The 25,068-nt window shown below is 38.2% G+C and overlaps 1 protein-coding gene across 15 annotated transcripts in view; it reads right to left on the bottom strand.

Annotated features, from left to right (window-relative positions):
- The window catches only part of HERC1 (HECT and RLD domain containing E3 ubiquitin protein ligase family member 1), a 102,528-nt gene that overhangs the window by 13,001 nt on the left and 64,459 nt on the right, over positions 1-25,068 (bottom strand). For 5 of the 15 annotated variants that reach the window (XM_071754716.1, XM_071754715.1, XM_071754722.1 and 2 more), the window contains exons 37-60: positions 23,894-24,414; positions 22,033-22,808; positions 20,747-20,945; positions 19,667-19,827; positions 18,844-18,960; positions 18,430-18,661; positions 17,126-17,250; positions 16,261-16,481; positions 14,807-15,075; positions 14,235-14,287; positions 12,770-12,970; positions 12,008-12,182; positions 11,030-11,300; positions 10,430-10,643; positions 9,505-9,764; positions 8,692-8,819; positions 6,794-6,921; positions 5,361-5,561; positions 3,977-4,107; positions 3,097-3,296; positions 2,494-2,608; positions 1,806-1,952; positions 1,392-1,493; positions 245-418 (exon numbers count right to left, since the gene is read on the bottom strand). In XM_071754716.1, coding sequence (XP_071610817.1) covers positions 245-418; positions 1,392-1,493; positions 1,806-1,952; positions 2,494-2,608; positions 3,097-3,296; positions 3,977-4,107; positions 5,361-5,561; positions 6,794-6,921; positions 8,692-8,819; positions 9,505-9,764; positions 10,430-10,643; positions 11,030-11,300; positions 12,008-12,182; positions 12,770-12,970; positions 14,235-14,287; positions 14,807-15,075; positions 16,261-16,481; positions 17,126-17,250; positions 18,430-18,661; positions 18,844-18,960; positions 19,667-19,827; positions 20,747-20,945; positions 22,033-22,808; positions 23,894-24,414 — 5,121 coding nt within the window. The remainder of the gene's footprint in view (positions 1-244; positions 419-1,391; positions 1,494-1,805; positions 1,953-2,493; positions 2,609-3,096; positions 3,297-3,976; positions 4,108-5,360; positions 5,562-6,793; positions 6,922-8,691; positions 8,820-9,504; positions 9,765-10,429; positions 10,644-11,029; positions 11,301-12,007; positions 12,183-12,769; positions 12,971-14,234; positions 14,288-14,806; positions 15,076-16,260; positions 16,482-17,125; positions 17,251-18,429; positions 18,662-18,843; positions 18,961-19,666; positions 19,828-20,746; positions 20,946-22,032; positions 22,809-23,893; positions 24,415-25,068) is intronic. The other 10 variants (XM_071754720.1, XM_071754726.1, XM_071754718.1 and 7 more) reach the window with 9 other exon arrangements.

Genomic DNA, 25,068 nt, shown 5'->3' with positions numbered 1-25,068 from the left:
ACCAAGTCAGAATCTGCATTAATCAGCTCAAAGCTAGGCCTACAGAAAAACACTTCCTCTGTGCTTAGTTAAAGTGTTTCTAATATTTAAAATATTCTCAAACTGGTAGAACGTTAGCTCTGAGAATAGTGAAAGAATCTGTAAACAGGACGTGGATTTCTGTGGTGAAAACCACAGAAACCAGCTGAGATTCAAACAGTGAGCTCAGGTCAGACATAAATTTTCCATGGTTGCATCTTCTTACCTTTTCATAAGCATACTGCTCCTGAAGCATGATGGGCAAACGTTCCAAGAAAGCTCTCATGCAAGGAGCCATATTTAATCCCAGAACTCCTTGCTGTTTCAGTGCAGTCCTACATGTTGCAAGCACATGATTGGAAGATGTCCACTCTGATGTACAGTTCACTACCAACACATCCTGTTTAACAGCAGCCACAAGACAAATCCAAAATTAACAATTAAAAAACGGGATTATCCAGCTCCATTGATTTATCACCAATCATCTTAGTTTCCACAAGGGCCAGAAAACACACAAGCTTGAACATCTTTGTCTCTGCTGGTGACAAATGCTACAGATTAGCCATCTCCATTTGCCACTTCCTCACATTCACAATTGCCACTTGGAGGCAGATTGCAGACAGGTTAATAAGCAGAATTCATTTCAATGAATGCTGTAACCTTACTTAGGATTTAGTTTAGATGTAACCTTAGTTTAGGATTTGCCTTGTAACATGACCTCCAGTACTTGGTCTGAATTCATAAAAGATTTTCAAATAATCCTAGAATACTTAAAACCACATACAGCATGACTCTGCTAACAGGACTCATAACTTGTGCCCAATCAAAAAAAAATACCATCTTTTGGAATAATCAGCTGTTAGGAAACTTCTGTTCAGATGTCAGCAATTCCTGACACAGCTAACACCAAAGTAAATTATGCTGCTCCTTAAAATTTTCTGAGGTTGAGGCTGCTTTATATTATTAAGTTAGATCACTGCAGAATCTCATCTGCTGGGGGAAATGAAATATCTCTTTATGTTGCATAAAGGGAAAATAAAAGTTGTCTTCTTCCTTTTTTAATTTTCCACTTACAGCTGCTGCCATTAAACAGAGAAGCTGTTGTAACTGGTATGCAGCATCCTGCATAACCACTGGATCCAAAGGATTCCACCCTGCCCTCCCCCCTAATAAAAATAGGATTCTATTAAAAAGGAACAGGCTTTTTAGGGTCAGGTGACAGTTGAAAGCCAAACCAATGTGTCTTGAAAGATAGCAGTTAGATAGACACCTCTGTCCACATATGTCTAAAACAATGAATAATAAAGACACACAAAGGACATTTTCTGTTAGTAAAAAGCATGCAAGACCATTAATTGAATATATAGTGTCACCTTTGATCTGTTTGAACAAGCAGCTACTCCAACTTCAGGTATCCACACTGCAGTCTGAATAGCTCCAGAACCTATCACAACACTCTGTAATACTGAGCCATCCTAAAGAAAGAAGTTTGTTGTGTCAGTGTGTATACACAGCTCATTTTCTGTTTAAATGATCACATTCCAAAGGGATGACATTCTCCCAAACTGTTCAGTAACTATTTAAAACCTTAATGTTTTATACTAAATGCAAAAAAAAAAAAAAAAAAAAAAAAAATTATCATAGTAAGGAGATAACGAAAGATTTAGAAGCATATAATAAATCATATTATTAAAGTTCTCAAACTAAAGCAAGCTAGTCCAATGCTTTGTCTATTTCAGAGATTCATACTAAAAAAAAAAATCAGGTCAGAATAAATATGATCTTACCCGTAAAGACCAGATATTCATGAGACCACCAAGGCCACCAGACACCAAGGCCAGTCCATCAGGACTGAAGGCCACAGTCCGAACAGGAGTGATGTGTCCCCTCAGCTGAAATACACACTTGACTTCTACTGCTTTTCTGTATCCATCCTGCAAATAGTTTCATGGGTAAGGAACACTTCAAACTATTTACAGAAAATGGAAAAGTCTAGGAGCTTATATATGGTGTAATAAATACTGATCAACCACAGAGATGGGGTAATTTCCAGAAGAAAATGAAAAAGACCAGTTCTGTGATCATATTTGATGAATACCTTCATCACATCATCTTTCCTTTCCTTACAAAATGCCACCAGCATTAAAGACAACATTATAATTTACATAGGTGAAATTATTCTTGACTTACTCTTGCCTAGAAACAATTATAAAATCTTATTATGTTTTAGTATAGATTTATCAACTTCTAAAAAAGTGGAAACATACCAAAGTATAATCTTTATCCAATTAAAATTCACTTAAACCTGTGATTTTTCATTTCCTGTTCTGAAAATACATATACAAATACAATATAAACTTCTATTTATCAAATGTCTTCTGTCAGGAAATGTTGAGATTTGAATAACTCACTTCTCCTCCCCCAGTTTCACAACAAGCAAAGAGAATCTCTTAAACTCTGAGTTTATTCCTTTACCTTGGCACTTGTTTCTTGGTCCCACCACCCTTCTGAGGAAGTTGAGCTGGACTGCAACGTGATTACTATGTCCTGGGGAACAGTCCAGACACACACCAAACCATTGTGGCATCCACTGAAGGAAGTCAGAGTAAATAAAAAAAAGAACAAAATAAAGGTATTAATTAACAAAATACCAATGGTTTGGTATTAACTTAAAATATCAGTAGTCTTTACCACCTTGCTATAAAATAGTATTAATTTATCTAGAATGAAAAGGAATGTTCCCAATGGATAAATGCATTATTTCCTATTCTTCCCACCTTGCAGATTTTCAATTTTTACTAACACCATATTTTCAGAAAAAATATTTGGACGAAACCAAAAAATTTCAAGTAGGACCTCATACACAGGTCTCATGGCATGGAGAAAACAGCTGGTAACATGACCAGAGCCACTCTCTGCATTTGAATTCTGAAGCCTTACAGATCTCAGGACAACTTGCTTACTGAATTCATGTTAATTTTTTTTAAAAAGACAAAAACCTTCCACCGCTCTGGAAACTGAAGACTGGTAGAAAACACCTGCAAGAGAGCTGTGAGAACTAATTTTAAAGTGACATACGTGGCTAGTAGGAGCTGCAGCTTGGGCCCTTTCCCTGGAAGAGCACACCAGGCAATGCCATTCACAAGAGCTGGATGGGACAGGGAATGCAGACGTCTCCAGCATCCTCCCATACATCCCCAGAGTTTCACTGTTTCTTCCTTGGCACACGTCAGAAGAATCTTACCAGTTGGATCCCACTTCATACTAACAATCAGATCCTATTGGATTTTAAAAAATTAAGAGTGGGTATAAGATAACAGCACATTAAGAACAGAGAAAAATTAATGCTCAGAGCTAATGTAGCGCTTAAATATTGACAGCAAAGAAGATCTTGTTCTCAAAAAAATTGTTACAGGATAGTGAGTTGCAGTTACAAAATTTTAACAATGCTTTTCAGAATTATCAAATGAAAATAAAATTCTAGGTTCCTGAGAGAAAATAAAGGGAAGGCACAGGAAAAAAAATGTTCTCTTTTCATTGCATGCTTTTTTTGATATTTTTTTCCCCTAAGAAGTAGACAACGTTTCCTCGTTTTTCATACTAAGAAACTGTGGTATGAGTCACCATAATGGTACATGGCTCATAAACATATTAGCAAAGGAGAACAACCCATAGTGGAAAAGGCAAATAAGAGTTTTATTGTCACAGCACGCTCGCTTCCGTGACCACCATGCTTCCAACACCAAACCCAGTTCATGAAAGCACTCAAGATGCTTTTACTACACCCACACTTGAAGAATTCTCTTCTTAGCTTAATAAAAAAATTATGGATTATTGATGACTTATTATTACATACTAGCCAAGCAAAGGACTGAAACCTTTGCAGCTGTGTACTTTGGAAAAAGCATCTTCTACTTTACAAAACCATGAAACTATACAGTAGTTTAAAGAAAATTACCTTATGTGCATCAACTAGAATGATTCCTCCTTTTTCAAGTGGTTCCTTTGTTCCTATTAGCAATTTTCCATCAGAGTAACCAACTGCAAATGGTCTGTCTTCACTGAACCAGGCGAGGCATGTGACAGACACTACACAAACAGACAATGCAAGAATTAATTAAACTAAATTGAACCTGAGCTGTGTCCTAGGCTGCACCAAAAGAAGCACAGACAGGAAGCTCTGAGGAGACCTCATAGCAGCTTCCCAATGTCTGAAAGGGGCTGCAAGAAAGCTGGGGTGGGGCTTTTGACACGGGTGTGTAGTGGAAGGACAAGGGAAAATGGTTTCAAACAATTGAAATCTCCCTCTTGAAGAGGGGAGACTTAGCTCAGGCATTAGGAAAAAAATTCTTTCCTGTGAGGGTGGTGAAATGCTGGCACAGGTTGCCCAGGGAAGCTGTGGCTGCACCCTCCCTGGAAGTGTTCAAGGCCACTTTGGATGGGAACTTGAGTAACCCAATCTAGTGGAAGCTATCCCTGCCAATGCAGGGGGTCTGGAACTAGAGAGATGATCTTTCAGGTCCCTCCCAACCCCCAGCCATTCTATGATTCTATGACCTTCACTCCTGCCAAAGAGATTTTTCTGTGCAATTGCCTAAAACATGAAATGTGTAACAACTTCCCCCACCACAAAGATTAATTAATGTACTTGTGGTCTGAAAATGTTCCTGAATTTTTACATCGAAGTTAAAACCAAGTGTCACTGTAGTGACAAGTGTTGAGATAATTTTGTAATAGTATTTTCATTATTCTTTTTATTAAAACAATTGACAAGGTGAAAAGAACTATGCTAGGGAAAAGAAAAAAAGAAGACTGATTGTTATTCATGTATCTGAGGCACGGATGGTTCTAAGAACAGCAATGAAAACAATCAGAGCCTTTCTTAGCACGCTTAGATATTGCCTCTGCAAATTTCCTGAAGTATCAATAGGCAAAACCACTCAATACTAGAGAAGATGTGCTTGCTACCTGATGTCCCTTGGGAGTGGAACTACAAAGGCAAATAGCAACAGTTCAGTAATTCAAATGACACTGACTCCATGCTATCTGTAGACAGAGCAGACACTGCAGGGAATCTCTACTGATTATACATGACAGCAAGGAAGGTCAGGGTTCCACCAGGTTGCTACAAACTGTTAGTCCCTGCTGTAGTGGAACCAGTGTGCAGATGGAGATCCCACAGACATGAGTGACTTCCAGATAAAGTACCAGAAGTCATGTGCCATGAACAATATTGAAAAATTAAGACTATACATTTGATAATTAGGGAAAAAAAAAAAAAAAAAAAAGGAGTGGGATTTAACAACTTTGCTTTCTCCTTAAATAATGATACAATCACCTACCATCTTTTCTGTAGCAGTGTTCCAGTTCTACTCGGTGCATGGTTGAAATATCTACAACTTCAATGAGACCAAGAGACCCATCCATACGACCAATTAATAATAATTCTGGAGCATCTCCTGTCCATGTTGCAGCTGGCCCTTCTTCTGGCCAAGCCAGAGCAGACACCCAGTGAGGCTGAAGATCTAACAATCCTTTTCCTCCTAGGAGACAAAAGGTTTCTTAAAACTACTTCATCTTCATAAAGAAACAGCAAAAATACTTTCCATGGAAAAATATGAAGAGATCCTATTTAGAGCTAGGTCATACTGCAAATTTATTATGTAGGTACAAGTCTATGAAGCACTAATCTACACAGAGACAGAATCAAGCTAGCATATCTCTATTATCAGTGAAGTGACAGTTTTATTACAGATGGAAGCCAAATTCTTCAGTATTCAGTAAATTTAAACTTCTCCTGTGGACTATCTATTAACATGAGCAGTGTAACCCATGATTTTCCTAAGTGCAAGAGAAGAGACTGAAGGTTTGGAAACTACAGATGACAAAGTGATAAACAGTCTTCCTTCTATTTCTTTCCTTGTGCTCACAGGGGTTCTAAAAGTATTATGCCAGATTAGTAAAGTACAGCACAAATGACATGAAAAATATACGAGAAACCTCTTAAAGATGCTCACAGACTGTACTGAGGATGAAAAGGGCCTTTCCTGAACCAGGTTCAGTCCCCTCATCACAATGCAATCTCATAAGTTTAGGTAAATCACTTTATAGTATTTCTCTCCCAACTGTCATTCCTCCTTATAAAATACGACATCACAATCTTACAAACATTAGAAATTTTCCTGAAGTTCTTCATGGACAATTTACTTACATGTCTTCTGTGTTAACACTATCCATTTTCTTACACAGCTGCTTTTTCTCCCTGGGCTTTGCCTAATCTTCCTAATGTATTTATTTATATGCTTCTCCATGACTCTTGTTCAAATAAATAAACAAACAAAACTCACTCATTCTACTGTCATTAGAAGACATTCATCCTGGCTGCTCACTCAAGCAACCTTTCCTCCACCTGTTTCAGTCAATTTTCACACTGGCCCTGTTGCATGCAGAAAGGTAATTCTTGCAGAAGACAGGAAGATAGCATTTACAGACAAAAACTGCTAAGAGATCAAGTCTCACACCTAAGCATTTCTGATTCAGCAAGGACTCACATGCTACTCAGTTTTCTACTGACTTAACTGTAAATCCCACATCCATTTGTGGTTAGTGCCTTCCTCTAGTTAAAGAGGTTTACAAGACATTATGGAATATGGTAGGCATTTACACTGGAGAACATACACACACAGTTAAATGCTTGGGTAAACAAATATTCAACACAGCAGATTCTCTAGAAATATGTTGTGTCATGAAGTGCCACGGGTAGCTAAGAGCATACCATTGACTTGCCAAATGTTCACCATCTTCTCTGTAGCTCCAGCCAGATACTTGCCACTGATGCTCCAACACACAAGAGACAAACTAAGGTCACTGGGTGATCCAAGACTTTCTTCAGAATCACCTTCTCTACAAGAGAATAAAATAATGCCGTTTAAAAAGAGCATTTTCATTAAGCTGACAGGAAAACATAAGATCAGTACTTCAGAAAAGTAAAATCTGGAGTCCTTCTGCCATCACTGTAGATTTATACATAAAAAACTTTTCTGCTCATTGTTCTATATTCTATGTAAAACCACTTCAGACTACAGAATGAGATACCAGTTATTTCCACAGTAAGAAATCTGAAGTTCAGTTTCAATTAGAAAAGTAAGTTTAATTATCTTTAACTTTGCCTATTTAGATCTCGCATTTCACAGTTTTGGTAAGGGCAAAACATTCTGGGAGGTCCTGAAATGAAAGAGAACAGTTTGGACAAAAGGAAAGAGGTACATCCTGCTCTCTGTTGTAGCTTAAACTCTTCTTCCCCTTGCAATGTTGTTACACTGTTCTAAAATTCTGTTTTAAATTTTGCTCTGGCTAACTGTAGCAGGAACCCTGCTATGTTTTATTACCCTTAAGGTCATTCACAACAGGCAGGTTTTAATGATTTTAGTAAAAGAAAAATGCAGGCTATAATATTACATATTATACCAGGATGCACATGTTAGACCAAACACTGTATCTTCCCCATATTTTGGAAGACACAAGCAGCATACTTTTGGTGTGTTCTTGCTTAAGCAGGAGACATTTAATTTGTGAATATGGGATGCTGTAACTATAACTAAAAACATTAACTTACCAACATAACATGCCCAAATATTATCATTAAAAGTTAACATAATAGGTAGTAATACAGTAATAATGTACCAGGGAACAGTAATCTTGTAGCATCTAAATAATGTTCCTCTGCACTCAGAAAGACAAGAATTATTCTCAAAGCCAGAGAAAATTATCCCATCAGAAAGAAGGGATGATGCCTTTTCATCTGCTCATCTCCTAGGGCTAAAATACCAATTTTTCTGCCTTTAAAGCTGAACTGGCACTTACCTGTTGCAATAAAGAATATAAATACAATTGTGTTGCATTTGTACTTAAAGTAATTATTGAGATTGTTAGCAATGAAGCCCGTGAAAGTACTGAATATTGAACCTACTGCAGAGGAAGCACACTTTTCTTCTCACGTGAACAGATCTCTGCTAAGGATCATCACCTATTTGTTGCTTTTAAGGAAGCATCAAACAGCAGCAAGCAAACAAGAACTCAAAAAAACAGTAAGAAATCATCATGAAACAACCAGTGATCAAGCAGTCCTGTGTTGTTTCATCTGTTTCCTGAGTTAAACATACCTAAGCAGTGCTAAAGAATTAAATGTTAATCTTTTTTTCTTTTTTAGACATAACTAAATGATACAAAATTACTTCCCAGATACTCTCAGGATGAAGAGTTCAGTTTCTGAATACCAGAAGTCACATGAATCAAACCACCACACTTGTAATTATCATGTTATACACTGGAACTGTCCACAGGAACCCTATCCACTTAAGGGATATTCACATTTTTTCATAGGACAATTTTTTTTACTTATTTCTCATTATATGAATTAAGACTATCTTTAAACCCTTTTAACATGATCTCTTTATACTGACTCTTAGCAGCTTGATATTTAAGTTCTGTTTTCAGTTTTAAGCTATTTAATTTATTTTGTATCCTATAAATACAGCAACAGTACCAGAGGCAAAAAATAAGAGAATGACCCTAACCCTAACCCTAACGGATACTGCAGTTTTGGCTCTTTTCACTATCTTGCACAGATCTATCTTAAATTAAATGTCTGACTGTTATACAAAGACAACTTACAGCTTGTTGAGCACACAGGTTTGTTGCAATGAATACTGCTTCTTTGTTACATTCCACACTCTTATGGTGCCATCATTTCCACTTGTCGCCAGGAGTCCCTTTCTATTGCACCAAACACATGTCATGACCTACAAATACCAAAGTAATAATGGCAAAAACAAATTTAAAACCAAAGCTAGTATTAAGCAAACATTAACCAGTGGGACACCATTAGCTACATTCTTGAAATAAACTGTAACAATGTGTACTGTAATTAAGCGTGCTCTGCAATGATGCTACACTTCGTTCAAACCCATGCTCTAGAGACCCCTATTGCACAGAATGCTGAAGGAGGACATTAACTACCATGACAGAAAAAATAACACAAGTTAAGATCTAGTCTAAGAAAAGATTCAGGCTGATTGTGCTGGCTTCATGTATAAGGAGGACACTTTCATGAAGCTTCAAAGAAGTTAAGTATTTTTCTGCATCAGAGGTACCCACAAGAAATAACTTACTTTATCATCAAAAACTTACTTCTTGTGGGAAACCATTTCAGTGTGTGTATCTGTAAAATCACAGAATGTCAGGTTGGAAGGGACCTCAAGGTTCACCTGGTCCAACGCTTCTATAATTGTTCATATGATATGTCTCAGAACCTCATCAAGCTAAGACTTAAAACTTTCCAAAGTGGAAGGATCCACCACTTGCCCTGGGAGAAGTAGCAGTAGTATTTAGTAGTAAAACAGAGTAAAATAATAGCGTTTTCTTTTCTGTATTAAAAAAAAAAAAAAAAAGTAATATTCATGGAGTTTGGGGAGAAATCACGCTTACCCTGTTCTGATGAGCCTCTAGTTTGATGAAGGAACATTTCCTTAAGTCTCCCCCCATGTCAGCGAGGGTCTGAGGAACAGTTTGATTGTCTCGATCGTGCGCTGCCAGAGTTCTCACCAGCTGCTGAGCAGCCCACTGCCTGTGCTGAGATGATAACCTTGAAGAGAGGCAGCAAGCTGCTAGTGCATTAGCCAGCTCCAGAGGGCCTACAGCAGAAGGATCATAGGAAGGATGGGCATACAAATGGGCAATTAAACCTGCTTAAACAAAACAATGAGATGATGCCTAGATGAGTACCAAACAGAATGATGCAAATGAGCACAGCATTAGCCGTAAATTCCAGAAACAGAGAAACAAACACAGGAATGCTGTAATCATGTTCACTATTATAAAAGAACACCCTTCTGACACTGAGAGAAAAATAACCTACAACAGATTTACAAGTGGGCTTAATTCCCATGTGGAAAATAGTTATTCACAGAGCAAGGCTCCCTGAACAGGGAAATGCTGCCTCTAACAGAGATAAGCTGCTGTCACTGCTATCTCCTTCCCTCCTCTAACACAGCAGCAACCTGGTGCTGACCTTGCTTTCTGGCCTCACACCAGAGGCAGCACAGCCTCATGTTCCAGAGGCAGAGCAGTGATTTGGCTGCAGCAGTCAGTGGTTTTTCCCCTTAATTTCATTAGATGACACCACTGAGGCTGAAGGTCTCAGCTACGTGGCTTTGAGTTCACACTTACAGATTTTTTGTTAAAGCAGCATCCAATTTGTGTACTAAACTATACGATTACTTTGATCAAAACAGGTTTTGTACATTTCTGAGAGTATATTTATCTGTACATTATTCTAGGAAGTCTCTCCTTAAATATCAAGAAGGAATTGACGATTTAAGAAATAACATTTAAAAACAAAGCTGTATCATACCTTTCTTTTCAATTTCTGCCTTATCATAATTTGGCCTCAGTTTGGCCCCTTTGTCTGCCAACAGTGCTACAAGCGCTTGAGTAACCACAAAATTTGGAGATGTGACAAGTTTGTTTTCTTCTGCAATTCCTCTTAAAAAACTTGGCAAAAATTTTCGCTGAATCGGATCATCAACTGTTGTCAAGTTTACACCAGTTGCTGCAGAAATCAAATTCTAAAAATAAATAATTAAAGACAATGAATAACCAACACAATCAGAAAAAATCAATTTCTGAAAACATTTTTAGCTGAACAAATCATGCAGTGTTTTAAAGATATCAAGAAAATTTATGCAACTGGTGATAGGCTAAAAAGCATTAACATATAATAAATCGTTTTTCCTGCCCAGCACTTGTATTTAATTTCAGACTTGGAAGAAAAAGACAGTTACTCTGCTCAGAAGTTTCCTGATGCATATGAAATCCTGCTGGATCTGAGGACAGCCTCAACACAATTCAGGACATCAAAGTACAAATTATTTGTATGTACAAAGGGATTGCTTCATCTCATGTGTAAGTAGCTTAATATAAATATTTATGTTGACATAACAGTCCTACCTACCTGTGTACATAACTGCACCAGCAGTTTTGCAGCACTGGGAGTGTTTGATGCCAGACAGCCAACTGCTGTACTCAGGTAGGCAAGACAAGATATAGGCTTGCTTGTTTTGCTGTGAATTCCTCTGGATCTCTCTGCTGAACTTGACCCAGTGGATGGGCTTGTGGAGAGGCCTGCTCTGCCTGCTGCAGCGAGGCACATCAAACGAACCAAGGTTCTGATATCTGTTAATCCCAAGGACTCAAGACCAGCTGCCAGGCTACAACTGGAACCACTGTCAAAAAGGAACAGAAATCCTCTTGAGTTTGTGACTATTAAAAGCAAGTTATGTTTGGACAAAACAATTCCCAAGCTGTTAGTGAACACTTCCTGTCTGACTAGATGAATACTGTTACCATGCAGGGGGAAAGGTAAGAAAGAGGAAAGAAGCTGCAGCCCCTCCACTCTTTTTCTTTTAAACTGGAGACAAAAACACATTACAGACTTGCCCAAACAAAAATCCATGAATTTACCTCCAGTCACTTGTAAACAAAGTTACATGGATATTCACCTTTAGAGTTATGCTATGACCATACGGACACGTCAGATCCCTGCAATGTCTTCCCAGCTGTACAGGTATCTTGTAAAAAGCCAGTTTTTAAATCCTCATATCCCATCAACTCCTTCACATCATCTTCTCTCCTTTAATTCTTAAACTAGGTTCTAGCACTTGCCTTGGCCCAAAACTGACTAACACAACTTTGTGTTCTGAATGGCCGATACTACTGAGTCCACCTTCCGTGTAAGATGCAGAAATTTCTTTTGTAAAGCTTGGACAGGGTTCAAACAAAGCAAAATAACAGAACTTTTCCTCTTCATAGTATGGTATAAATACATAAAATGACAATCGCTTTCCCAATAGCTTAAAACTGCATCTCTATCAAACAGAATTGATAACTGGTTCCAAATGGAAAGGTGGGTGTTGCCAAGGATGCCACAAACCTGACAGACAAAAGTGAGAGCGCTCTCATAACCATAGTTCTTGCAAGAAGGACTTGGGCAGCAGCTGTCACTCTTCTTAGAGCCATAACACGGTCATGTGGATTGACTAGGGCAGCTGCTTGTTCTCCTAAGGTTATCCTGCCAGAAGAACTTTTTTCTATAGAGCCATGACAGCCTTGGAAAGAACAATGATTTGTGTTAGTGTTTAAAGAAAACCAAAACATTATCATAATCACAGGAGCAATTTTGCATCAAGTTTGCAAATTGCTCATTAATTTCTGAACACTTCATACATACAGAACTACAGTGATAATGACTGAGAAGAAAATACACTCCCGAAATACACTCCCTAATTTAATGCCTTATTTTCAAAGTTGTGAAGTGAGCACAACTTGACAATACTCAAGTAAATTTTAATTCCTCTATTTCCCTTTTCCATCAGAGGAGCCTACAAACTTACATATTGATCCTGCATTTCAACAGGCTGGTCACTAAATTTGAAATTAAATCCATCCATCTATCTTTGAGTTCTGCAAAACATGCTACTGGCATCCACTGTAGGACTAGGGTCACAGCGAAGTTTCAGAGCATTGTAAATGCCTCACACCCTTCTCTCTAACTCCCCTCTAAACAAAAGGACAGTTTAGAACCCTGTCTTCACTTCCTCAAGGTGGGACACAGGAAAGACTGTCAAAACATTTCTGCACGGCCCCTGTAAAGGGGAGGTATTTGTCCTTCTAATCAAACTCATTTCAGATTTACCTATTTGCATCAATGTTTCTTCCATGCTGTTGGTGGCTGTCACCATTGCAACTGAAGCACCCAGAGGGTCACTGTCAGGGAACTGGACAGGTTCAGGCACAATACGTCGATCATTTAACCCAAGAGGTCCAGCCAGTAATTCAAACTCCTCTTCTCCTGTCAGCTTTTCATCTTCATCTACATCTAACATATCCCAGTCTTCTATAGTTGGGGAAATATAATTAGATTCGGTTACAAAAGCTAAAATAGCAAATTAATTAAAAAGCAAGACAGGGTTTTTAAATGTGGATTTTCAACTACAACACAGTAGTCATAAAACTCATCTTCTGATGTTTACATAGACATATCACAATAAATGAGCAAAACAAAATCACTCTCTTGTCCCTCTCCATTAAATTTTATCTTTATTCCTACTGCAGACAAGTTTCATGGAGGACTCTCTGAGGTATCAGACTAGCTGTTTTTTTCACAACACAGAAATAGAAGTCATCACAGCTAGCACAAAACTTCAAAACCTAAAAGACAATGAAAACTGTAGGCATACAGTTGTGCTTTAAATCACGATAAAAGGTGCATATTCCCAAGGACTCAGCAGTAAAGACAGAAACCAGAAACGTCTGGTCTTCGTATTTATTAAAAAAAAATGTTCTTAGCTTCCAGCTGTACATTTGGGCTTTTGTTTTTCTTTCACGAGAGAAAAAAATGAAACAGAAAAAACACTGTAATTGCAATTCATTTATGCATTCCATTCTCCTCCCCAAAATTTACACAGAAGTCATCTGATGCTTACTGGTCCCTCCTGCTCTCACTCCCCATACAGTAGAATCTGAACATCTTTTATCTATTGGAAGATGAACTTGATATTAAGTTCTGAAGCACTCGTTCACTCTTAAGTAGACAAATGTGGTAAATCACACAATTATGATTATATAAGCTATAGAAAGGCCCAAAATCAAAGAATCATTGGGAAATGGTGTTTAATAATAATAATAATAATAATAATAATAATAATAATAATAATAATCTTTTTCAAATGAAAACCATCCCCAGGCCACTCTCGGCTAGCAGAAAGGTTAAAAATAAAAGAATAAGCCTAAGGGCAGACTTTTTAGACTCTGATCTGTGCTAATTAACCTATCCTAGAAAGGCAGCTGAAGAAATCTATCTGAACATAAGGCTTGTGTGTGCAGGTCTGGATAAAACACCTACCCAAAATACTTTATCACTGCTTGCTGTTTCAGCTATGTAGATGAAATCCAAAGGAAAAAATGTCACTGGTGATTTTTTTTTCTGAGTTTGAACTAGAAAAAAACTAAAATACTACATCCAGACCAAAGAAGATTTTGAAGTATATCTTAATGTACAGTTTCATCTCAGGTTTATTTGCATGGAAATACCTTTCTGAGAAAATAGAACACTGTGCAAGTGCAAAGTATTTAATATTTTCATCAACTTAAAAACTTACCTTCATAGACACTGTCCTGTTTACCTATTAAATCAGGAGCCTGCCCTTTGTACCTGTATGAAAAAAGTAATAAATAAAATAAGTGAACGGATCTAATAATTTACATATATGCTTAATAATGTCAAACCTGTTTTACTATTCAGTTACTTCACTGTTAGGCCAATGTATATGATTTCTGGAAATGACTAGTAACAGACTAATAAACTGGGGTTCTAAAAGTATCTGGGGGGGGTGGGGAAACATTTTGCACTACTAATGTATGAAAGGCCCGCAAAAAATACTGCAATTGCCAGACAAAATGGAAAAATTAAGTCTTCAAAAGTGAGCAAGAGTAGGCAACATCCCAACGGAATTTCTTGTTTTTCACTGAAGAAAACAGAAATATCAGATCAGAATTTTTCCTATATATACATTTGTTGAATTAAGAGAATAATTTTAAACCTCAGATAAAACAAATTCTGCTAGGAATTTTGATTTCTTCCATCACATTCTTAGAATGAGGATGTTAGTAAGAATTTTTAAGCTGTTTTCTTTCATTAAACAGAGTATTCTGCTACTGTGTACTTCTGTACCTTTCAGAAGTTGATGTTTTAGATTTACTCTTCAGGGCCAGATATTTCTCTCTGCAGATGCCACATAATAAATAGTAAGGATTTCCACTCCCACATTCACCACCAAACCATCCATCCACATAAGAACCATTGCTACGATAGCCTTGGCGATTGGCACTGCGACCACAGCCCGGGTGGTTTCTTTTCATGTGCTGGTTGAAGCTGACAACACTGGATTCACACAGCTCACAAACCACAACTTCTTCTCTGTCTTCAGATTCACAAACATGCTGCAGAGTAAGATTTTCACACGTTATTTCTACAGAATAAATATCTTCAAATTAGATATAAAACAAGCCAGTATTTCTAGAGGGGTGTGCCTGCCCATTCCTATTGCACACACAAGAGTGATATTTATGTGGTTAACTTGCACAAAAGCAAACCAGAAAGAGACAATTCATGACATAATGAAGAGCAGATCATCTCAGATAAGAAAAAATATTCAGATATATAGTTTCAGAGGAGATATTCCTATTTAATTTCAGATCTGAATAGAAATTCAATGACAGTATTGACTTTTCATGTATTGTCTAGTTCACATTCAATGCTGTCTTTAAATTTTTGCTTCTCCTCAGAATTTGACTAGACTTGAAGAAGAACCCTTTTGTTCAGCCTTTTTAGTTACTAAGCAATAATAATTATAATTTGTGTCAATCAATTATGAGGCTTTCACTGTATATAACTTTCATCTTTCTATAATTATGTTGTCCTCAGTAATTTCACTGTGATGTTCCAGTTAAACAAGCTTCCTGAAAAATTCAGTATGCCTCCTGAAACTTGCTTCCATATTAGAGTCAGGTTACATCATAATTAGGATTTGAAAGCTTAGTCTTGTGGGTTGCTCATTTAATTTGAAAAGGATTCAAAGATTACCAAGGTAATTCCTTTCCTTTCCCAGCTCAAATGTGTATTTAGTGAGGCTATAAAACAACTGATGAGGACTGTCACCATGCCCTCCCTAGAGATTGTAATAGATGACATGACTAACTAAATTAAGGAAAACTGATTCAAGTACAAATTATGCCCCTACAGATCATATTATGTTGTTGTTGTTGTTATTTTAAATAGAACAACCAACTATGTGTGTTATCCCACATGACCAAGCAATCTGGAACACCTACTTGACTTCTAAGTAGTGTCACCAACATAAAAACTACACCAGTTCTGTTCTCATCCTTCAGGGGAGGGAGAAGAAAAATTATGTACCTGTAGAAGCGCAGAGCAAGAAACACAAGAAAGAACTATCCTGAATCTATAAGTGAAGCTAAAGAACACAAGGAGATTTTAAGCACTGTGGACATTTAGTAAGATATTTTCCAACAGGCTGTAAGCATATGCACTGTTACTTAAAATTTAAAAACATGACCATGCAAAAAGCAGAAAGTTAAAGCAGCCCCCGCTGCAGTCACACACACCCAGGTAGGCCAATCCAATACCTCTGGGATCCACATTCCCAGAATATCATTATCACTAGCCAGGTCTTGGCCAAACATCGCTTCCATTGCTTCATCATCAAGGTCAATTTCCAATTCCTCATCCAGGTTGAAGTCATACAGTGCCCCTGGATCCTGCTGCAAAGATATTGCTTCTCTTCTGCTCTGATTCCTGTGGGCCTGCACAGAGCGGTATAATCCCGCTCAAGTGGGAAAAAACACAAGGAAGGCAGGACTTTTATTTTGCATGTAATGCAGATTACTGTAATTCTAACTTCCTCTTGCTTTGTTTTTAACTCTCCAGCACAAGTCCTGTGAGGAGAGGCTGAGGGAACTGGGGGTCTTCAGGCTGGAGAAGAGGAGGCTCAGGGGAGACCTCATCACTCTCTACAACTCCCTGAAAGGAGGTTGGAGCCAGGGGGGGGTTGGTCTCTTTTCCCAGGCAAATCTCAGCAAGACAAGAGGGCACAAGAGGTCTCAAGTTGTGCCAGGGGAGGTTTAGGTTGGACATTAGAAAGAATTTCTTTATGGAGAGGGTGATCAAACACTGGAATGGGCTGCCCAGGGAAGTAGTGGATTCTCCATCCCTGGAGATATTTAAAAAGAGACTGGATGGGTCAGTGCCATGGGCTGGGAACCGCAGCGGTAGTGGATCAAGGGTTGGACTTGATGATCTCAGAGGTCCCTTCCAACCCAGCTGATTCTATGATTCTATGATTCTAAACACCATCTACTTATCACCACATGAACACTTCAGTGAAGGAGGTATTTGTAACCTTCAAGTCCCAGTTCCCCCTCTTCACTTCCTGGATAAGCCAAGGCCTGGGAAGTCTCTCAGGACACTTACCAGCACGTGCCAACAACGTTCGGGCAGCCAAATCAAATTTGTGTCTCCTGGTTACAGCTGACCTACTTCTGGAAGGAGGGCCACTTGCAGAAGCTGCACTATCTGCATGATCCATGGGATCAGGGCTACAAGAATTTGCAACATACAGATAAATCAATACTGTTTTGAACAGCCACATACAGTGCATAGGGAAAAATATTTACAATAAATCATATTTATTGACTTTGCTCTTTCTTTCAGAGAAGGAAAATGTGAATTCAGAGTTCAAGAAGTTCCAGTTCCACTACAGCATGTAATCACTGTCCTTTGAGCTGCAGCAATGTCAACACCTATTTGATGCTTCCACGGTGCCCAAGCATCACACACAAATTTTGGGAGGGCACTCATTTTATGCCATCAGTGTTAACTGCAACTCAAACTAAGTTTCTCCTCCTTTTTAAAAGAAGTAAAACCAGCATTTCTGTTGTTCCTACCTCAGTCATTACCTCTTCTGCCTAAAATCTTCTGGAAAACATGATTTTGAGTTACTTAGAGACACTTACTGCTCAGTTATTTCTCCCAAATGAAATCTGTGGCTTCTCTGTGAAATGACAGTTTAGTTTACCTGGGACAAAGTAACTGAGGAAACTTCAAAATAGGTATCTCAGTAGGATCAAGGAATCTGAATAAAGCATTCTCAGTATACATCCTGAGACTGTCATGCTCCCCCTTACCAAAAAGTTAGCATGATTCCCAATAGGTGTCACTTCAAAATATAACCACTACTTTTAGGATCAAAACAAAACAAAGAAAACCAAACATCTTTCCTCCTTGTTTAACAGATGGTTTAGATCTAAGGTTGGGAAGATGACTGAGAATGTAAACTTCTGTTCAGTTTCATCCTCTCTGAACAAACCAAGAATTAATTTAAAAAAGAAAAATGTAGAAAAATATCTGTCTATTAATACACTGAAGGAAACAAAAAGCCTACAATGAAATTTTGTTTCCTTTCTAGGTCTTTTTGGTAAAATGTAAGCTGTATGCCCTCACATTTTTCACTGCTCCTTCCTCTTTAGTTTTTTTTTTTAAGTAGGAATGCCTAATTACATTCTTCCCAGGTTCTGTGCAGAAACCATCCCAGAAAATATATGTACTATGTACACCTAATGTAACTGCATCTTTGCTTTTACTCACATAATCACAAAATTCCTAACAAAATTCCTAACTGTCATTACTAAGTAATGGTTTGTCAGCAGCAATGAACTGCTGAGATTTTCAGTGTCAGCAACAGATTACAAGCAACCAGGAGAAAACTGTCTTTTTACCTTTCACTAAAGCCTTCTTCCATTTCAGTGGCATCAGCAGAAGGGATATCACCTGGAGACTGCAAATAACAATGATCACCAGATTTTCCACCATTTCCAGAGACTATTGTCCCATGTCGTGAATCTGCAGTCCCTTCTGCATGGGGCTCTTCATCATCTTCATTTCCAGGGTGCTCTATCATCCACATGGCCAGCACTGTGATATTCTGTGCATCTGCTTCTCCTCTGGCACCTGAAAGCAGGAAAATCACACTTTAAGATTGTATGATATCACTGATGGTGAAAAAATCAATTTTTTTCCCCATACATGTTAAGAGAAGTTAAAAATTAAGTATTCCACTAGAAAAAAAAAGTGGTTTATATTTATCTGGGGTTTTTTTTTGGTTTAAACTGATGTTAATAGTTTCAGATTACCTGTAGCTTCCATAGCTTTTGCAATTTGCCTGAGGGAGAACCCCATTTCTAACAATGGAACAGCAATGGCAGGAGGAGGAGGGGATGTTGAAAGTCGGCTGCTCGGATCAGACAAAGCTTAAAAGACAGAAAACATTCAATACAAAGTACATAAACATCTCCTTAGTGTTACTTTGATATATCAGCTTCTAGTAAGGGAATAATTGTAACAAATTTCCTCTCTATTACTTTCCACAAAGCAGGATACTTTCTGTAATGAAACCAGATGGTTTCTGTAATGAAACCAGAGTAGTACAGTGCAGACAGTAACTTCTGTGAGGATAACCTCCCATTACCTTCACGTGGTTCCAGACAGCAGCACAAGAAGCCTATGAAGGCTGAGCAGCCTTTCCTATCTCATCAAACAATATTAACTAAAAGGATGGTGCATGTATAAAAAATACAAAAATTCTTACTTTTTCTGTGGCATATGATCCAACAAAAGCTAGAAAATTTGTGCATTGGACAGCAGCACACCACCAAGAAAACAAGCCCAAACTGGAGTAAAATTTTAAAGCAATTACCAATTATACTGCATTCTTCTTTTATGCATGTACTTTGTATTCCATTCCACAGCTTTTGAAAGCCAATTTCATTTGCTTGATAAAGTCTACAGCTAAACAATCTACCTATCTGCCCCAAGATAGCTTTCAAAAGGCTTTGAACAATGCTTTGCATGTTAGGTTGCATGAAAAAGAAATCCTGCAGGTTTTCAACATCTTAAAGAACTTCCACTAATTTACTAACTTGTCCAGATTTCTACCTATATTGACTGGAAGTTTACCTGTACGATTGGCAGGCCTTGCAGACTGGGAGTCAGGAGAAGTCAAACTTTGTCTCCTTCCAACTTCATCTGAAGGAGAAGTTGGTAAAGAGGATATTGGAGGAGTCTGAGCACGTCGTGCCGGAAGCACCGTTGTAGTAGGATAACTTGAGAACATTTGCCTATAAAAAAGAATATATGAAAAACTATGCTGAAAAAGTTCATGAAAAACATCAACTTACAGAGCACTTTAAAGCAATTGAGTTTTGCAAGGCTAAGGTGAAATACAGTAAAACTCTGTCATAACAGCTCATTCCTACCACCTTTGCCTGGAAAGGTAAATCCTTGGCATGCACCTAAAGAAAGCCCTCAGAGACCAAGAGCTCTCCAAGGATTTCAAAGAGAAGTAAATACTCTTGCCACTTCCCTACTTTGTCAGAACTCAGCCCGGCTAATAACTCAAGTATTTGCTTCAACTGTCCAAGCAACAGGAGATGGTTGTGATCTTTGCCAAATTCTGTCTGTAAACCCTTCAAGAACAGAGGTCAGAAACATCAACAGAATTAATCAACTTGGAAGAGTACTCTTTCCCAATAGAAAGCAGGCTTCCTATTACACCACAAATAGCCTCTGCAGATTAACTAGCTTTATCTTACTTCCATTTCAGTGTGTGAAGGTAGGATGAAAAAAGGTCTTAGCCTGCAGGATGTTACCTACAAACTAAGATCTACTCTAGTTTGAGAACCAACAACTACTTATTAAAAATAAAAAATTTTAAAGATTTGTAATTTAAAGTGCACCAAACAAACATGAGAACTGAAGGACAACAACTGAAGGTATTTTCTCCAGTCTTGAAGAATTCAGATTTTACGTACATATACAGTGTATATTAAAAGCTCAACAACTTTTTATTTCTAGAATATACGTCCTGTAACGTGAAGTAACAAACTGAACTCTGTCCTCTGCGGAGGCAGTTCCTAACAATAAATACAAACATTAACATTCTCAGTGGTTTAGACAATTAAAAACATATATTGCATATAAATCACACAACTCATTCTCTGCACCCACAAAAACATATATGCTAAGAAGATCATTCACCTCAGAAGACTAAGAGGCATAACACCAGGTGATTCTGAAGCTGGGACTGTTTCAGTATCAGTCACTGGAGTAGTAGCAGTGGTAGTATCCTCCAGAGAGCTACTCATGAAAGAGGTGGTGCTAGAAGCAGAAGGGCTGGTTGTAACAGGTGTTTGGGCTTGCTGAGACTGATCACCTTCTTCTACTTGTTGATCTACTTCTGCAACAGGAAAAAAAAAGGATGTTACAGGAACAGCGCAAAATAGTAGCTGTGGCTGAACTTCCAAAAATAACTTGCAAAGATTCCTTACAAAGAAAGGACTGTACAAAAATGGTCACCACACAAATATGTCTGCAAATAACTCATGATCTTCTGTAAAGAGAGTAGGCTACTGGCTCTTGCTGATGTCAAACCAATACGAGGTAAAGAGTAAGCGAATCTTTCCAGATTATAACAGAAGCCATTTATTTGATTAGATCTCATGACATACAGATTTATGATTGTAACAGCTAGGATTTCTCTCATAGGCAGAAGGAAAAGAAGTCTCAGATCTAGAAACAGAGATGACTAACTATAGAGCTATTTTTAACTGAGCTGTGTAAGGGCCAGATTCTTCAAGGGTTTCTTTGGTTGGTTTTGAAGTCCCTAAAATAGTTAAGAACTAGAGAGCACAGTAATTAGCTTTAATATTCTAAATATGTTCATGTTTTTAAACTGCTTTAAGTGGTTTCCCTCAAGATGCATACTGTAATAACCACATCTTTAAGAAGAAAAAGAATTACACTGATTTTCTCCTCAACCTCTGTCAGTGCAGCACCAAATATCTCAGAAAAAAACCTCAAAAAACAAACACCCAGAACTCTACAACTGATTTAGATCTACATTTTCACAGACAGAAACATGGGTAGGTTACACCCTGAAAATGCATGTGCTCAACATTTCTTGTTAACCTAGTTGCATACAATCACGTTTGACAACACTGAATGTTATGGTATTTATGTCACATACAAATCCTTCTGACAAGTATATACAGAGCTGCTTGTTTTCAGAAAGTGTTAAATCAGCAATGCCTGTATTTCTGATTCATTGATGTGCATTCATTTCATAAAAATAAGGAATTGTGGAAAAGCAAAGAAGGCAGTAGTGCATCTACCAAACAGTCACTCCCTGCCCAATTTAGATTCCTCAGAAGTATAATGACTACAAGTTCATAAGATTATGGGGTTTGTATTACCCCTGTTGCTACTCAATTTAAAAGAAATAAAAAATAACTTAGCACTCTACTTGCATCATTTTGAAAATGTACCTTGTTTGAGTCTGCCACCAAACTGATCCTCCAGCAGCCCATGAACCACTAATTTGTAGATCATGGCTTGTGCTCGTTCCAGGTCTGCCAGTCCCAGAGCCCTCTTGATGGGGGAGCGCATGACCGCCCGTTTCACCATGTGTCTCATCAGGAACTGCAAGGCAGCACGCATCTCAACATCTTCATGAACAACTGGAGAACTAGCACAATCAGAGTTGTGACCATTTTCTGCCAGGACTTTTGGTATTAACAGCAGTTCAGCGTATTTACTACAACTAAGAAGAACACTAAGTGACTTCATAGCACCAAGATAAAGGTAAGACAGCTGCACTGCTCTGATTTCCGACTGCACTATGTCGTGACTTCTTGGAATATGCTCATGATTCTTTTTTCTTCCTTCAGCAGGTTGGTGTTGGGATTCCATACCTAGTGTTGATGGCTCTAAAGAAAAAGAAGCAATTTCATTTTCCGACTTAGAGCTTGTTGCACTGTGTCCTTTGTTATCATCAGCACTCTGTACTAATCGTATCTCTGATCCAACATCACTCTCTGCTTTCTGGTCCATTTCCCCTTTATCTTCAGATTCATGTCTGTGTTTTTTCTCGTGTCTCTTGGTGCTTTGTTTTCCCATATCTTCATGAATACCAGTCAGATAGGTAAGGTCCAGCAACACAGTAGCTGTCAGCCCACGAAATCTTGCAACATCAAAAGGCAGTGGTTCACAGGGCTCCAGATTATACAACGGAGTATCACTAGGCGACCAAAAAGTTGGGAAGCTTTAATAAAGATCAGAATGACACAGGAAAAAGCAAGTGAGGGAGAGACAGGAGGAAAGTACAGGAAATAATGTAGGCAAAGTAAGATGCGAAGTATATTTAATAGAACAAGCAAACCAATTCTAAAAAATAAATGTAAACAAGGGAAAATGAGGTTATGATCAGAAAACGGGGAGATGTGGTATCAGAGCAAAGCCAACAAAGCATGCACAGGTTTCCAGAAACAAGCATTAAAATCCAGAGGTACCATAGAAGCCACCAATTCTGTGCCAACAGAAGTTTATGCTACATTATTTAGAATTATTTAACAGACTTCTACCGAGAAAAACTACCTTAAACCACATTTTGTGACCATACCTGAGCTGAATTTGTGAACAAGTATAAAAGCTTCAAAAGAAAACACTCCTCAAGTTTTTTCACATTAAGGAAAAGCTTTGATTGACCTCACATTCCTGTTGAAGTCTTCATCACAAGAAGCACACTACTAATGGCTTATGATAGTTAGGTCTCCAGAAAGGACAGTGACTTTTTAAAAACACAGGTCAGAAAACCCAAAACCCCTCAAACCTGTCTGTCTACCTGTCCATACATATTAGTGGATTTTTTTGCAATATTTAGGACTGCTACACCCAAGCAGTGTTCATTCTACGCAGGGCAAAAATTCACCAGCCTGTAATTCCATACATCTTCTATTTTCCATACATTCTTTAATTATCCAAAAACATTTTCACATTTCACAAACACTACTTCAGTGTAGCATTAACTTGAATACCACCATCCAACCCATCATTAAGAAGAGAGAATGCTCCCATCTCCTGACCTTAACCACTCCTCGAGCCACAGAGAGCAATTTCCAGTCCCCTAAGAAGGGAATAACAATGCAGAAAAGATACCTGTTCTCAAACCTGGTCTGTCTTCAGACCCATTTATGACAGAAGTGTAAAAATTAGTGTTCTTTAGAGGCTTAACCAAGAAGCTGCAGTAAATTAAGACAGCAGTAATGTTTTAGTTAGCCAATACTTATCAACTCTGAAATAAGATAGCGAAAAACACTAGATAGTGAAAAGCACAGAAAATGAGCATACCTGATAGTGATCTCTGCTTCATCCCACTGGACCTTGGCAGATGTGCTGCCTTCCTTCACTACTCCAAGCAAGGTAGCATGACGTCCAGTTTGCCTGTGCACACACCGACCTCCAACTCTGAGACCAGCATCAACTCCACCAATCACTGCCAGCACCGGCCACACTTCCACACAGAGCATCTTCAGCTGCAGTTCTGACAGGTCAGCCAGACCATGCCTACCATGTTTGCTTTTCTCTTCTTCTTTGTTTTCTTTCTCTTCCCTCACCTCATTCTCTTCTCGACTCTGAACTGAGCGACTTTTCTTCAGCTTTTGGCCTGCTTCTTTAAGACATGCTTTGATTTTATTCAGTCTTTCCATCATTTTTTTATTGATGCAGTGTGTCCAGCGGTCTGTGCGATGGAGGATACGGATGAGCTGGATAGTGGCTTCTGCCAGCACTGCAGCAACAGGACTGCAGATGGGGTCACCAGGCAGCAAATCTCTTGGTGTACCACGCATCTGCATATCACAGATTTTCACCTAAGTGTTAAAAGAAAACAGTTGAAAAGTTTTCTTCTCGTGATACCCAACACAGCTCATTTTATAAATACATGAGTTTCCTACTGAAGAGAAAAAAATTACAAACATTGTCTTTTTTTTTTTTTCTTCAGGTTCCTAGGAAATCTACCTTAATGTTGATCAAAACATCTCTTCAAACTCAAGCATGCTGAAATTACAACAGTTCATGGCTTCTCATTTAAGACTATTTAGTATTCCTGGTACTACATTCTCCCTGGATCCTGGGGAATGCAATTTTGTGTGTAGAATGTTTAAGTTTGTCCACCAATTCTAAAAGATGCATCTTAAATTTACACAGAATATACATTTATAAAACATCTAATTAGTGTGCAAGCATGTAGTGCCACGAGTCATTAACTGAAATGAACATTCAGTCCCATTCTCAGTGCTAGTTAGATACCAAATCCCCCCATCTGTAACACTGACACAGAGAACAGACTGGAAAGCCCAGGCTTCTGACCTTTGTTAAGTGTAAACCCCAGCAAGGCAGCTAAGCCCCCCCCACAGCCACTCCATCACTCCCCCAGCAGGATGGGGAAGAGAATAAGAAGACAAAAGGTGAGAAAACTTGCAGGTTGATATAAAGAAAATTTCATAAATGAAAGAGAAAAGAAG

The sequence above is a fragment of the Heliangelus exortis genome, chromosome 11 (genome assembly GCF_036169615.1).
Source record: "Heliangelus exortis chromosome 11, bHelExo1.hap1, whole genome shotgun sequence".
NCBI lineage: Eukaryota > Metazoa > Chordata > Aves > Apodiformes > Trochilidae > Heliangelus > Heliangelus exortis.
This window is presented reverse-complemented; position numbering and strand designations above follow the sequence as displayed.